The sequence below is a fragment of the Quercus robur genome, chromosome 5 (genome assembly GCF_932294415.1).
Source record: "Quercus robur chromosome 5, dhQueRobu3.1, whole genome shotgun sequence".
Classification (NCBI taxonomy): Eukaryota; Viridiplantae; Streptophyta; class Magnoliopsida; order Fagales; family Fagaceae; genus Quercus; species Quercus robur.
Genome location: NC_065538.1, coordinates 64190595 through 64202873, shown reverse-complemented (window position 1 = coordinate 64202873; position 12279 = coordinate 64190595). Strand labels below are relative to the sequence as shown.

The 12279-nt window shown below is 36.9% G+C and overlaps 2 protein-coding genes and 1 pseudogene across 2 annotated transcripts; all 3 read left to right on the top strand.

Moving 5' to 3' along the window:
- The first annotated feature begins 150 nt into the window (after nucleotides 1-150).
- On the top strand, nucleotides 151-1859 carry LOC126726658 (receptor-like protein kinase FERONIA). The gene has a single exon (XM_050431975.1). It carries the CDS (start codon nucleotides 469-471, stop codon nucleotides 1489-1491), a length of 1023 nt encoding a protein of 340 aa, XP_050287932.1. The 5' UTR covers nucleotides 151-468; the 3' UTR covers nucleotides 1492-1859.
- A 703-nt stretch (nucleotides 1860-2562) lies between these two features.
- LOC126726657 (receptor-like protein kinase FERONIA) lies at nucleotides 2563-4307 on the top strand. Its single transcript, XM_050431974.1, has one exon. It carries the CDS (start codon nucleotides 2887-2889, stop codon nucleotides 3934-3936), a length of 1050 nt encoding a protein of 349 aa, XP_050287931.1. The 5' UTR covers nucleotides 2563-2886; the 3' UTR covers nucleotides 3937-4307.
- Nucleotides 4308-5869: 1562 nt separating this feature from the next.
- On the top strand, nucleotides 5870-10671 carry LOC126728540 (putative disease resistance protein At1g50180; annotated as a pseudogene).
- Nucleotides 10672-12279: the final 1608 nt, after the last annotated feature.

Here is a 12279-nt window from a genome sequence, read left to right as displayed (position 1 = left end):
GAATAGAAAACTAGAATAGAAAAAACGGAATGATAGAAGCGCGGTGGTCAAGAAGGCAAGAGATTAGGATGTTTGACTGTTTGGGAGGAAAAATTGGTTTATTAGACCTTCTGAATCTACAATTGAATCGATATCAAATTTTTTTTTTTTAAATGTCTTTTTCTGAACATAAACATCAATCCGGACCCATAACTTTGGCAATTTTTCTTGGTTTGCTTGGTGTCACCCGTTTCTATTTCTTGGTTTTCTTGGTGTCACCCGTTTGAAATAGAAACGGGTGACACCAAGCGAACCAAGAAAAATTTGTCAATTTTTCTTGGTTTGCTTGGTATCACCCGTTTCTATTTCAAAGTGATAAAATCACTACATTGAATCTGCTCATCACTGGGTCAAAGCCGCCACTTTCCACTCCCATTGAATCTGATAATTCTCTCGTCGTCAAGCTCTAGGTGTACGACCGAAGCGTCAATGGAAGCTATTTCACAGTATATTTCAAAGTTATTCAGGACGTCTGGGAAGAGAGCAAAACAATCTTTACTTCTTCCAGAGGGATTATGCCGGAGATTTTCACTCGCTGAGATCAAGATAGCAACCAATAACTTCGATGAAGATTCAGTAATTGGTGAGGGAGCTTTTGGCAAAATATATAAGGGATTTATTAGTGACTGTACCGTAAGCGTTGCAATAAAGCGTAAGAGTTCGACGTCACGACAGGGTATCGAAGAGTTTGGGACCGAGATACTGTTACTCTGCCAGCTACGCCACCCTAATCTCGTCAATCTCATCGGATATTGTATTGACGAACAGGAGATGATCCTAATCTTCGAGTTAATAGCAAATGGATCCCTCATGGAACACTTCCTCTACCGGGACCAAGATGATCCCCTCACGTGGAAACGAAGGCTACAGATTTGCATTGGAGTGGCGCGTGGACTGCACTACCTTCACACTGGGGTGAAGCATACTATCATCCACCGTGACGTGAAGTTGAGCAACATTGTGTTGGACGAGAAATTGGAGGCCAAGCTGACGGATTTCGGCCTGTCCAAGATGGGTCCCCCGAGTTTGTCAAAGGCCTTAATAAGGGTTGATTCTGCAGTGAAGGGTACTGTTGGATACCTGGATCCTGCTTATATTCGAACGAGGCAGCTGACTGATAAAACTGACGTTTACGGTTTGGGTGTGGTACTGTTTGAAGTACTCTGTACGAAAATAACAGTGGACATGAAATTAGAGAGCGAACAGCAGAGTCTGGCCATCTGGGCTCCAAAATGTGTAGAAGATGGAACCATTAATCAGATGATTGATCCGTGTCTGATAGGGAAGATAGCTCCAGAGTGTTTCAAGATATACGTGAACATTGCAACATCTTGCGTCCGAGAAGACCATATGGAACGTCCCACAATTGGAGAAGTGGAGGCAGGCCTTGAACACGCACTGGAGCAGCAAAAGCGTGCAGATGCTGCTACGAGGAAGGATGATTCAATATAATTTACCTATCCCATTGTTAAATATACTTGTAGGACTTCTATTCAGGGTTGATTCAAAGTCCATTTCAAGTTTAGGAGCAACCAAAAGAAGTGCAGATTGACTGAGAATGGGATGTTTGTCAGTGATATCATTGCCACGGTATGGAGGTCTTCATTTGGAGTGATTTTTTCTTTGAGTTTGGAAATGGGTCTGAATTTAGTTTTGTTAGATATGTTCAATTGTATTTAGATGCTTAGATCAAGTTTTCACGGTGAAGGATGCTACACAGTATATTCATAGATTGAAATTGTAGTTGACTTTCTTTGTATTTTGTAAGCTTGAATTAACTACCACAATAATAATCACGTTGTTGACTGTTTGTTGTATAACTTTATGACTTGGAAAAGGCCTCTTAAAGTCTTATTCACTTACTTTCCAACGGTTGTTTTTTCCGAAAATCTTGTTTCAAAGATAGCGTATTCTCTATTCTTTTATGGAAAAGTTGAGGCTTGAATTTGTCACAAGTTGCATTTAGATCTATTCCACATTTATGCTACAAGATAGGTAAAGTGGCCTTTGCACTACAAGAAACTTAACCTGTCAAGGAAACCAAGATCAGCAGAGATTGCAAAGATCTAAAATGGGATGACAGATATTGATGGAAATATGCAATGGGACGGTGATCTCTGGTGACTGGATGAGAGTGGAGAGGGAAAAGCAGAGAAAATCAGTTCACAAAAGATAAGGGAGAAAAAAGAAATAGATGAACAGAAAAGGGAAATATAAATAAATAAATAAATAAATATATATATATATATATATATATATTATGACCTAGAACCTTAACAAGGTAGAGGGGTCCCTTGAACCACCCCTTGGATTGAACCACAGAATATATAACCCCACCTACCAGAAGGTGAAAACCATGTATTATTTATTAGGTAATCCAAAAGAATTCCTAATGGGAATCGAGCCAACTCATTTCAAAACTCCAACAAGTAAACTGCACCTTGGCCGGTGAAATAATAAAAAAATAAAAATAGAGAACGAAAAGGAAAGAGAAGAACAAGAATGAATAGAAAAAACGGAAGGATAGAGGTAAGGATGTTTGACTGTTTAGGATGTAAAATTGGTTTATTACAACATTTTGAACCTACTACTCAATCAATCTCATACGTCGTTTTTTTTTTTTTTTTTTTGAACAAACTTCAATCCGAACCCATAACTTTGGAAACTGGCTGAAATCAATCTGTTCAATTTGGTAGTTTCCTTGGTTTGCTTGGTGTCATGAAGACCCGTTTCTATTTCGAAGTTATCAAAGCACTACATTGAATCTAATCAATCATCTCCGGGTCAAAGCTGCCACTTTCCACTCCATTGAATCTGATAATTCTCTTGTCGTCAATCGCATGGTGTATGACCGAAGCGTCAATGGAAGCTATTTCACAGTATATTTCAAAGTTATTCAGTACGTCCGGGAAGAGAGCAAAACAATCTTTACTTCTTCCAGAGGGATTATGCCGGAGATTTTCACTCGCTGAGATCAAGATAGCTATCAATAACTTCGACGATGATTCAGTAATTGGTGAGGGAGCTTTTGGCAAAGTATACAAGGGATTTATTGGTGACTGTACCGTAAGCGTTGCAATAAAGCGTCGTAATCGGATGTTAGGACAGGGTTTCAAAGAGTTTGGGACGGAGTTAGTGTTGCTTGGCCAGCTACGCCACCCTAACCTCGTCAATCTCATCGGATATTGTACTGACAAACACGAGATGATCCTAGTTTTTGAGTTCATGGTAGGTGGATCCCTCGACAGACACCTCCTCCACCAGGACCAACATGATCCCCTCCCGTGGAAACGAAGACTACAGATTTGCATTGGAGTGGCGCGTGGACTGCACTACCTTCACACTGGAGTTAAGCATACTATAATCTACCGCGACGTGAAGTTGACAAACATTTTGTTGGGTGAGAACTGGGAGGCCAAGCTGTCAGATTTCAGCTTGTGCAAGAAGGGTCCCCCGAGTTTGTCAAAGGCTTTAATTAGGATTGATTCTGTAGTGAAGGGTACTGTTGGATACCTGGATCCCGCTTATCTTCGAACGAGTCAGCTGACCGATAAAACTGACGTCTACTGTTTCGGTGTGGTACTGTTTGAAGTGCTCTGTGCGAGAAGATCAGTGGACGTGGAATCAGAGAGGGAACAGAATATGGCCGTCTGGGCTCCAGCATGCGTAGAAGATGGGACCATAAATCAGATTATTGATCCCTATCTGATAGGGAAGATAGCTCCGGAGTGTTTCAAGATATACGTGGACATTGCCACTTCTTGCCTGCGAGAAGACAATTTGGAACGTCCTGCGATTGGTGAAGTGGAGATAGGCCTTGAGCACGCATTGGAGCTGCAAGAGTATGCAGATGCTGCGATGAGGAAAGATGATGTGGGTTCTGGTAGTGACCAATGATTCAATATACCTATCCCATTGTTAAATTAAATATACCTGTAAGTGCTTCTATGAGGAATCAGCCAACTTGTTCTTGGGCACCGCCATGCCAAACGGCTTAATGAACATACAATTATCAAATTCACATTTGGATTGGGGTCTTCTCCACTTCAAAGTCTATTTCATGGTTTGGTGTAACCAAGCGGGTGAGAATGGATTGTTTGACAGTGATAGTGCTGCCACAGCTGGTGTGGAGGTCTTCTTTTGGGTTTGGGAAATTGGTCTGATTTTAGTTTTGTTAGAAATTTATGTTCCATGGTAGTTGGATAAAGTTTTCACGGTAATGGATGCTACACAGTATTGATAGATTGATGTAAATGACTTTGTTTGTATTTTGTAAGCTTGAATTAACCACCACAATAATCTCAACGTTGTTAACTGTTTTGTAAAACGTTATGACTTGGAGAAGGCCGGTAAAAGTCTTATTCATTTGCTTTCCAAATTCGAATGGTTGCTTTTTCTGAAAATCGTATTTCAAAGATACCGTATTCTTTGTTCTTCATGATAAAGTTGAGCCTTCAATTTGTCACAATTTAGATCAAGTCCACATTTATGCTGCAAGATAGGTTAGCCGTTAGTGGCCTACGTTTGTTGCAATGGTAGATCCTTAGATGATATTGAGTTGTAAGGCACAAGTGCCTTTTCCTCCCAAGATCTCACTTTGGTCGGACCAACACCCGGTAATAGCCTTTATGCTGCAGTTTACTTGAGGTTGGTCATAAATTAGTTCTCCGTATTTACTATGGGGATCACTGCTTGTTTATTCATCAAACTGCTCAAGGTCTTTTACACTTTTCAGTCAAACTGATTTGCTCATGAAGTGCATTGAACGTTTTCTTTGTAAGAGTAGACATTGGTGAATATGATGCTTCCAAAAAAGAAAATAGATATCTCAAATCTTTCTTTTTCTTAAGGTTTTTCTTTAGGAGTGTGTACAATATTGTATTATTGTACACCATTCATGCATATGTGTGCGATTGTACACTACATGAAGAGTGAACGTAAATGAGAGAGTAAAAGGCCAAACCTGAAAGTCTGAAACTACTACAACACCAACAGATAGAGCGCAAAAAACAGAAGCGTGGAACAAGAGACAAAACATACTAGGAGATATGCAGACAAAGATTGTTCTGTTCTCGGCTGATTATCGCCACAACACATGGGAGATCTTCCTCTGAACCTCCTCAACATTGTAGGCATTACTGGGATAGCCATGTGCCGCATGGCTTGCTTCTTGTATTGTAATATTTTGTAAAATTATTGCTACAGTGCAAACTTTATTCCTAAATTACTTGGTTTGAAAAGAGAATTTGGCACATATAGGGGGTTGTTGTTAGTGCTATAAATTAATTGGTTTGAATGGAGGAATTCCTGGCAGCAGCAGATTTGAGGTCGTTGTCAAGTGCTCTAATTAATTTATTGTAGGAGGCATTCCCGGTGGCAGCATATATGGGGTCATTGTTACGTGCTCTAATTAATTTATGAGAAATGCTAACGAGTGCCCTTAGGACACTGGTTAAGAATCCAGTTAAAGAAAATTTTTATGGGAAAAGAAAAAAAACAATTAATGTTTTGACAGTTTTTTTCATTTCCCATAAAAGTGATGTTAATACTTTCCTAAAATGGATTCTTAATCAGTGCCCTAAGAACACTCGTTAGCATGACCCTTATTTATTAGAGCTGAGTAGCTGTTTTAATTAATTTGCACAAGCAACACAAATCTTCAACAATTATAATATGTGATTTGTTTGGTTATTTTACAAGAATGGTAAAAATAAATGAAAGCCAATATTACAAACTAAAATGAAAAACTGATGGAGCAAAGTGAAGAGAAATTTGCTTTGATATTTGCTTCTTGTTCTGGTGAGGGGAGGAGGAGGAGGAGGCGCATAGCATGGCCGAGTCTGTAGTTTTCAATGCAGTGGGAAGGCTAGGCAACCTTTTGATTGAAGAAGCGACATATTTAAAAGGGGTGAGCCAACAAGTCAAGCAAACACAAATTGAATTAGAGCGGATACAGTGCTTTTTAAAAGATGCAGATAAAAGGAAAAACGAAGATGAGAGTGTTCGAATTGTTAGGAAAAATTTTATATAACTGTGAATAAATTTTAGCAAGCACAGCGGAAATACAACCACACAATAACACAGATTTACGTGGAAGTCCTTTTTCCTTGAAGGGAAAAATCACGAGACAAACTCCGAATAATTTCACTATATTAAATAGAGATTACAACACTTAGAGATTCAACTTGAACAAAAAGAAAAAACCTCTCTTTTTTTTTTCACTCACTTCTCTCTATTTTTCTCTTCTCTTTTGCTTGCTCACTCACTCACGTAGTTCTTCAATACTGCACTTAGTCCTCAGTTTATCTGGGACCTCACTTCTCTCTGCCCCAAATGGCCGAATGGGCTATCCCTTTTATTTCTTTCACCTTTTCTTCTTTTCTTCCTTCCACACTCTTCTCATCGAATCACAATAAATGCAAGCCACTTACTTTGACTTTACTTCAACCAAAATCTCTTTCTTCAGCTCCTTAGGCCGAATGGCCTTTGTATCTTTCTTTTCCTTTTTCTTCAGCGTGTCCAAGACGCCTAAGCCAACCAACCTCAATAACTCATGCTGACTTTTGTATATGATGAAAAAAAGATAAGGAACATTAAAGAAAAGCTCATTAAATGAGCATGTCTATTAAAAGTGGGCTGAACTTATTGTGCAAATACACCCAACACGAATTTGGGTTTCACAGATACGGGAAGCTGCCTATGAAGTTGAGGATGTTATTGAAACTTTCGCCCTTGAAATTGCTTTGAAGAATAGAGACAGCACATTCAAGAAACGTGTTCCTATTTTCAACGCCAGAAAGCTTTATAAAGTGGGGTCCAAGATTGAGGACATTAAAACAAGAATCTCTGATCTTACTAGAAGTTTACAAACTTATGGTGTGACTCCTATAAAAGAAGTGGGCTCAAGTTCTGCGCTGGACAGACAAAGGCAATTGAGATGGTCTTATTCCCATATTGTTGAAGAGTATATCGTGGGGTTGGATGAAGATATAAAAGAAGTAGTTGCACTTGCTCAGTTGGTAAATGAAGATAAACACTGCCAAGTTGTGTCTATTTGTGGGATGGGTGGTCTAGGAAAGACCACTCTTGCTAAAAAAGTTTACCATCACAGTGAGGTCAGGCGTCATTTTGATGGTTTCGCTTGGGCTTATATATCTCAACAATGCAAAACAAGAGATGTTTGGGAAGGAATATTAATCATACTTACCTCTCCAACCAAAGATGAGAGGGATCAAATTTTGAAAATGAGAGATGAAGAGCTGGCAAAGAAGCTTAATCAAGTTCAGAAAGAGAAGAGATGTTTGGTGATCCTGGATGATATTTGGAGCAAAGAGGCATGGGATTTACTTAGTCCAGGCTTCCCATTAGGACACAAAAGTAGAAGCAAAATTTTACTAACAACTCGCAATAGAGAAGTAGCCTTGCATATAGATCCAAGTGTTTTCTACATTAGCCGTGCTGTTTAAACGAAGAACAGAGTTGGGAGCTGTTTCAGAAGAAGGCATTTCACAGAAACAATCCAAGTATATTCTCATCCTACCACTTTTTATTGTATACATATGTACTACTACATACACACTACAAACTGTGGAAATCTCGATTCATTTCTACAACATCTTATCATCTGATTCATCAGATGAGTGTTTTAATTAATAGTGGTTTTATTGTAGTTATTATTTAATCAAAGGTATTAAAAGCTGTGAAATACAAATGGTTTCTTTTTGAAGAGGGTTTCAAATCAACTATTGAAAGCTATGAGGTGAATAGGTGCAAACTGTTTCAATTTCAATTAATGAAAAGAAGATTATGCATTCAAATTTATTCAGCCATGCTTATCATGCGTGATGCCTGATTGAGAAGTAGCATTTTATTTATTTATTTATTTTTTTTTTTGAGAGGGGGAGAAGTAGCATGTTAGTTTGTCTTTTTTGCTAAAAAGGACTAGAATGATTTTATTGGGATTCTGAAAGAGGGAAAAGCTATCATCTTAAACCAAAGGTCAAGTTCTTTTTAATCTGGTGGGATATTGTAGTTTTTCATAACTGAATACGTAATTCCAAGTAAGAATTCAAGAGAGAGCCATTTGAAGATTAAAATTCAATTGAAAAATGTGGACTTGGTCAATTAATCTTTGTTTTGAAAATAAGTTTTATAATCATCAAATCTTGTTGTGTATTGTCTTGTAATTTGAGTTTGTATTATGAGTTGTATATTTAACTATTGGAAGTTGTAGTAATTATGAGGGTAGTTGTGTCTCTAGAAGGCTTGAATGTTGTTACCTCGGATATCCTTTGAGAAGTCGCATTTCTTGAATTTTGTCCCACCAATTTGAAGATATCTACACAGCCTTGTTGCTACCAGATTCACCTGTTGAGTCTCGGACACATCTTTATAATCAAAGAATTTATTAGTGGCACTTGAAGTAATTCTATATATATGGTAGAGCTGTGTATTCTAAATTTAGCATTTGTACTGGTAATTCTGTATTGAGTATTGTCATTTGGTTAAGCACTGGTCCCATTTATTTCTTTTTCTTGTTGTGCCTCTAATTTCCTAATTCTCTCTTTCCATGCCTTTCATCCTCATCACTTTTCCTTTCAATAAAACTTCAAAGACTTGAAAATGTAATACTTTCTAATTTAGTTCCTTTGAACATGCAGAATTCAAATATTCAAAGATATGGAGAAGTTAGGGAGGGAAATGGTGGCAAGGTGTGCTGGTTTACCACTGGCAATTATTGTGCTTGGAGGACTTTTAGCAACAAAAGAAACATTGGATGAGTGGGATATTGTGCATCGAAATATAAAATTACTCCTAGGCAAAGGCCAAGGTGAAGGACAACAATCAAGGGTTCACGAGGTGTTGGCTTTGAGTTACTTTGAATTGCCTTACCAATTGAAACCATGCTTCCTTTATCTAAGCCATTTCCCAGAGGACTTCGATATACCAGCAAAGAAATTGGTTCGACTATGGGTGGCAAAAGGCTTTGTGCCACTGAAGTATGAACTAGAGGGAGATGAAATGTTAGAAGATTATGTAGAACGCTACTTGGTTGAGTTGGTAAATAGATGCATGGTTCAAGTGGGTGTAATTGGGTCTAATGGAAGGATTAAATCCTGTTGTCTCCATGATCTTATGAGAGACCTATGCTTGTCAAAGGCAAAGCAGGAAAATTTCCTCCACATAGTGAATCCTTGGAGTGGAAATGAGACAGCTGATTCATCAACCAGTAGTATTCGAAGACTTGCCATATTTTATGATGAACTTCTCGTAAATAATTATTACAAAGAGAATCTTGAGATCAGGTCCCTTATATACTCAATGAAAATAGCCAGCAAGTCAAATAAGTTTTTAAGTACTCAAAATTGCTTAGAGTTTTGGATCTAGAAGGAATCCAGTCATTGGATGGACAGTTACTAGAGCTAATAGGAAGCTTGATTCACTTGAGGTTCTTAAGCTTGAAGAAAACTCATATACGAGAATTGCCTTCCTCCATAGTCAATTTGGTGTTTTTAGAGACCCTAAATATGGAAACCATTGAAGAACTGAGTTGGGAATCAACTGTACTAATACCGACAGTGATATGGAAGATGAAAAAGTTGAGACATCTTTATCTTCCGAAGTGGTGTAACTATATAACTGATGATAAGCTGCAACTAGCAAATTTGAGTAATTTGCAGACACTAGTAAACTTCCCCACCAACAAATGTGATGTAAGAGATCTTAGTTTGATGAATCTTAGAAAATTGGTGCTACATGACCCAAGAGACTTCCAAGAGTTGAAGGAAATCTTCAATCACCCTAATGAAAAATTAAATAGCCCTCGATCCTTGTCCATGAAGACTAAAATGCTTTCATTCCCTGATAAGGTAGTAGATGTAGGACATGTAGTACAAGGTTGTCCTCGTCTTCACAAGCTGCACATAGAAGGGCGGATTAACAAGCTACCAAATCACCAAGAATTTTCTCCATACCTTGCCAAGTTAACTTTGTGGGGATCTAGACTTGCAGAAGATCCAATGCCAATACTCGAGAAGCTACCTTACTTGAGGGTCCTAAGAGGATGGGAAGCCTTCATTGGGAAGCAAATGGTTTGCTCTGAGAAAGGTTTTCCTCAACTCAAATCTTTACTACTACAGGCTTGCCTAATTTATAGGAGTGGACAGTGGAGGCAGGTGCAATGCCTAGTCTTTGCCATTTAGAGATTACAGATTGCAACAAGTTGGTGACAGTTCCACATGGATTGAAGTTTGTCGGCATGCTAAAGGAACTGGAGATACAATGGATGCCAATAGCATTCAAACATAGGCTTGAAGAAAAAGGAGATGATTTCTACAAAGTCCAACATGTGCCTTCCATTATTTTTCTGAACTGAGCTTAGAATACAAGGAAGGGTGATTAACAGTTAAAAACAAACTCCAGGTTTGTATAAACTTACTATCTAAATTCTTTAGCTACTTCACTACAATCTTTGTTTTTGCTATAAAGAAGATTGGGAGAGATAAATAAATATCATAGATCCCAATCCTAAATGACAATATTTTGTCAAAATACATAGTATCTAATAAAAACATATTGAGAGGTATAATGTCAAAAGTTTTAGTGGGTGTAATTGTTACTCATTAACACAAATGGCAAATTACATCACTCATAATGGTTACAAAATATCGCCAATTTCATGTGTAGGTACGTTAATGGGAGCAACTATAAAATGATAAGGTGAAAGAATAACTTGGTGCCTAGATAATTATTTGAAGTTTATACCTGGAAGAGTTATGGGGGCACTGGAAAGAGAATCTTGACTTGATGCTTGATTTAATTTATTGTCGTTCATTGGTTGCTTGACTGCATATATGTAGTCTATGTATACTAGCTGAATTCTCACATGATGTGTGGTACAACTTATTATTAGTTTTCACCAATATTTCAATAATTTTTATAATGAATATTGTAGCTTAACTGGTTGGCACTCAATTTCCAATAAAGACATTTATAATTCAGATCCCTCAACTATTGATGTGTAAAAAAAAAAATTCAATAAATTTTCTTGTAAAATTATAATCTTTAGTTATTTTTTAGACAAAATAGAAAGACATTAAGAGTAGTGTAGTGATTTGATCACACTATATATATGTGTTCACTAATTGAAGATTACATGATAAAATGGTTAATATAGATAAGTATGTTTCATGCCTACTAAAAAAATGTATATATACTTTTTTTTTTTTGTAACATTCTTGATTTTGTGTTACTAATTTTCCCCCTTTTTGTTGGGCATTACATCAATTGTTGCATAATACAGTGTTTCAATTGTTTCTCACATTAAAAAACATATATATATATATATATATATATATTTCTCATATGATTCTAAGAAAAAATGATACTCCCTCCGTCCCAGTTTGTTTGTCCTCTATTCTATTTTGGAATGTCCCAAAATATTGTCCAGTTTCTAAAAATAAAAGTCATTAAAGTACTAAAGTTCCTATTATACCCCCACTTTATTTTCAAAATTATTTGAAAAGAAAACTAACAAATATTTAAAAAATTAATCTAATTGGGACACCTTTTTAGTTGCTTCCTTAAGAATAACTCTTTTGAAAAAAAAAAAAAAAAAACTGATAAATTTATGGCGTAAATGAACTTTTAGTCCTTACATTTTGGCTTTTTTCCATTTTGGTCCCCACATTTTCATTTTACCACTTTTAGTCCCTAAACCAATTAACGCGTGTCATTTAAGTCCTTACCGTCACCCAATTAATAGAAAAAGCTGACTTGGCTGACTGCACATTAAAATAATAATTAAAAAAATCTATTTTGGCATTAAAAAATGCCACATCACCATCTAAATTAATTTTAATTAAATAAAAAAATTAAAAACAAAAATTACATGAATTGAGATCTAAGAACATAAGAACTTGTTCTTTGATGTTCTTCTGAAATCAAGAAATAAACCCAGCAACAACATCAAACCCAGAATCAAAGAGCAAACCCAGAATCAAGGAGTAAACCCATACAAACATATACACTTAGCCATATAAAACTTTAAACCCCCAAAAATCTCTGATCACAAAGCATACAAACATATCCATAATCATTCATACTCCAACAAAAACACTATATTAGACCAATTTTCAGACAAAATCCAAATCAAAAAAATACCCATAGATGACCATACCCAAACCCCACCTTTCAAACCCAAATCAAAAATCACCAAATCTTTGTCACCCAAAAAAAAAC

Excerpts from the sequence above, each read along its gene's own strand:
- LOC126726658 (XM_050431975.1), top strand. The coding sequence starts at position 469 with ATGGAAGCTATTTCACAGTATATTTCAAAGTTATTCAGGACGTCTGGG.
- LOC126726657 (XM_050431974.1), top strand. The coding sequence starts at position 2,887 with ATGACCGAAGCGTCAATGGAAGCTATTTCACAGTATATTTCAAAGTTA.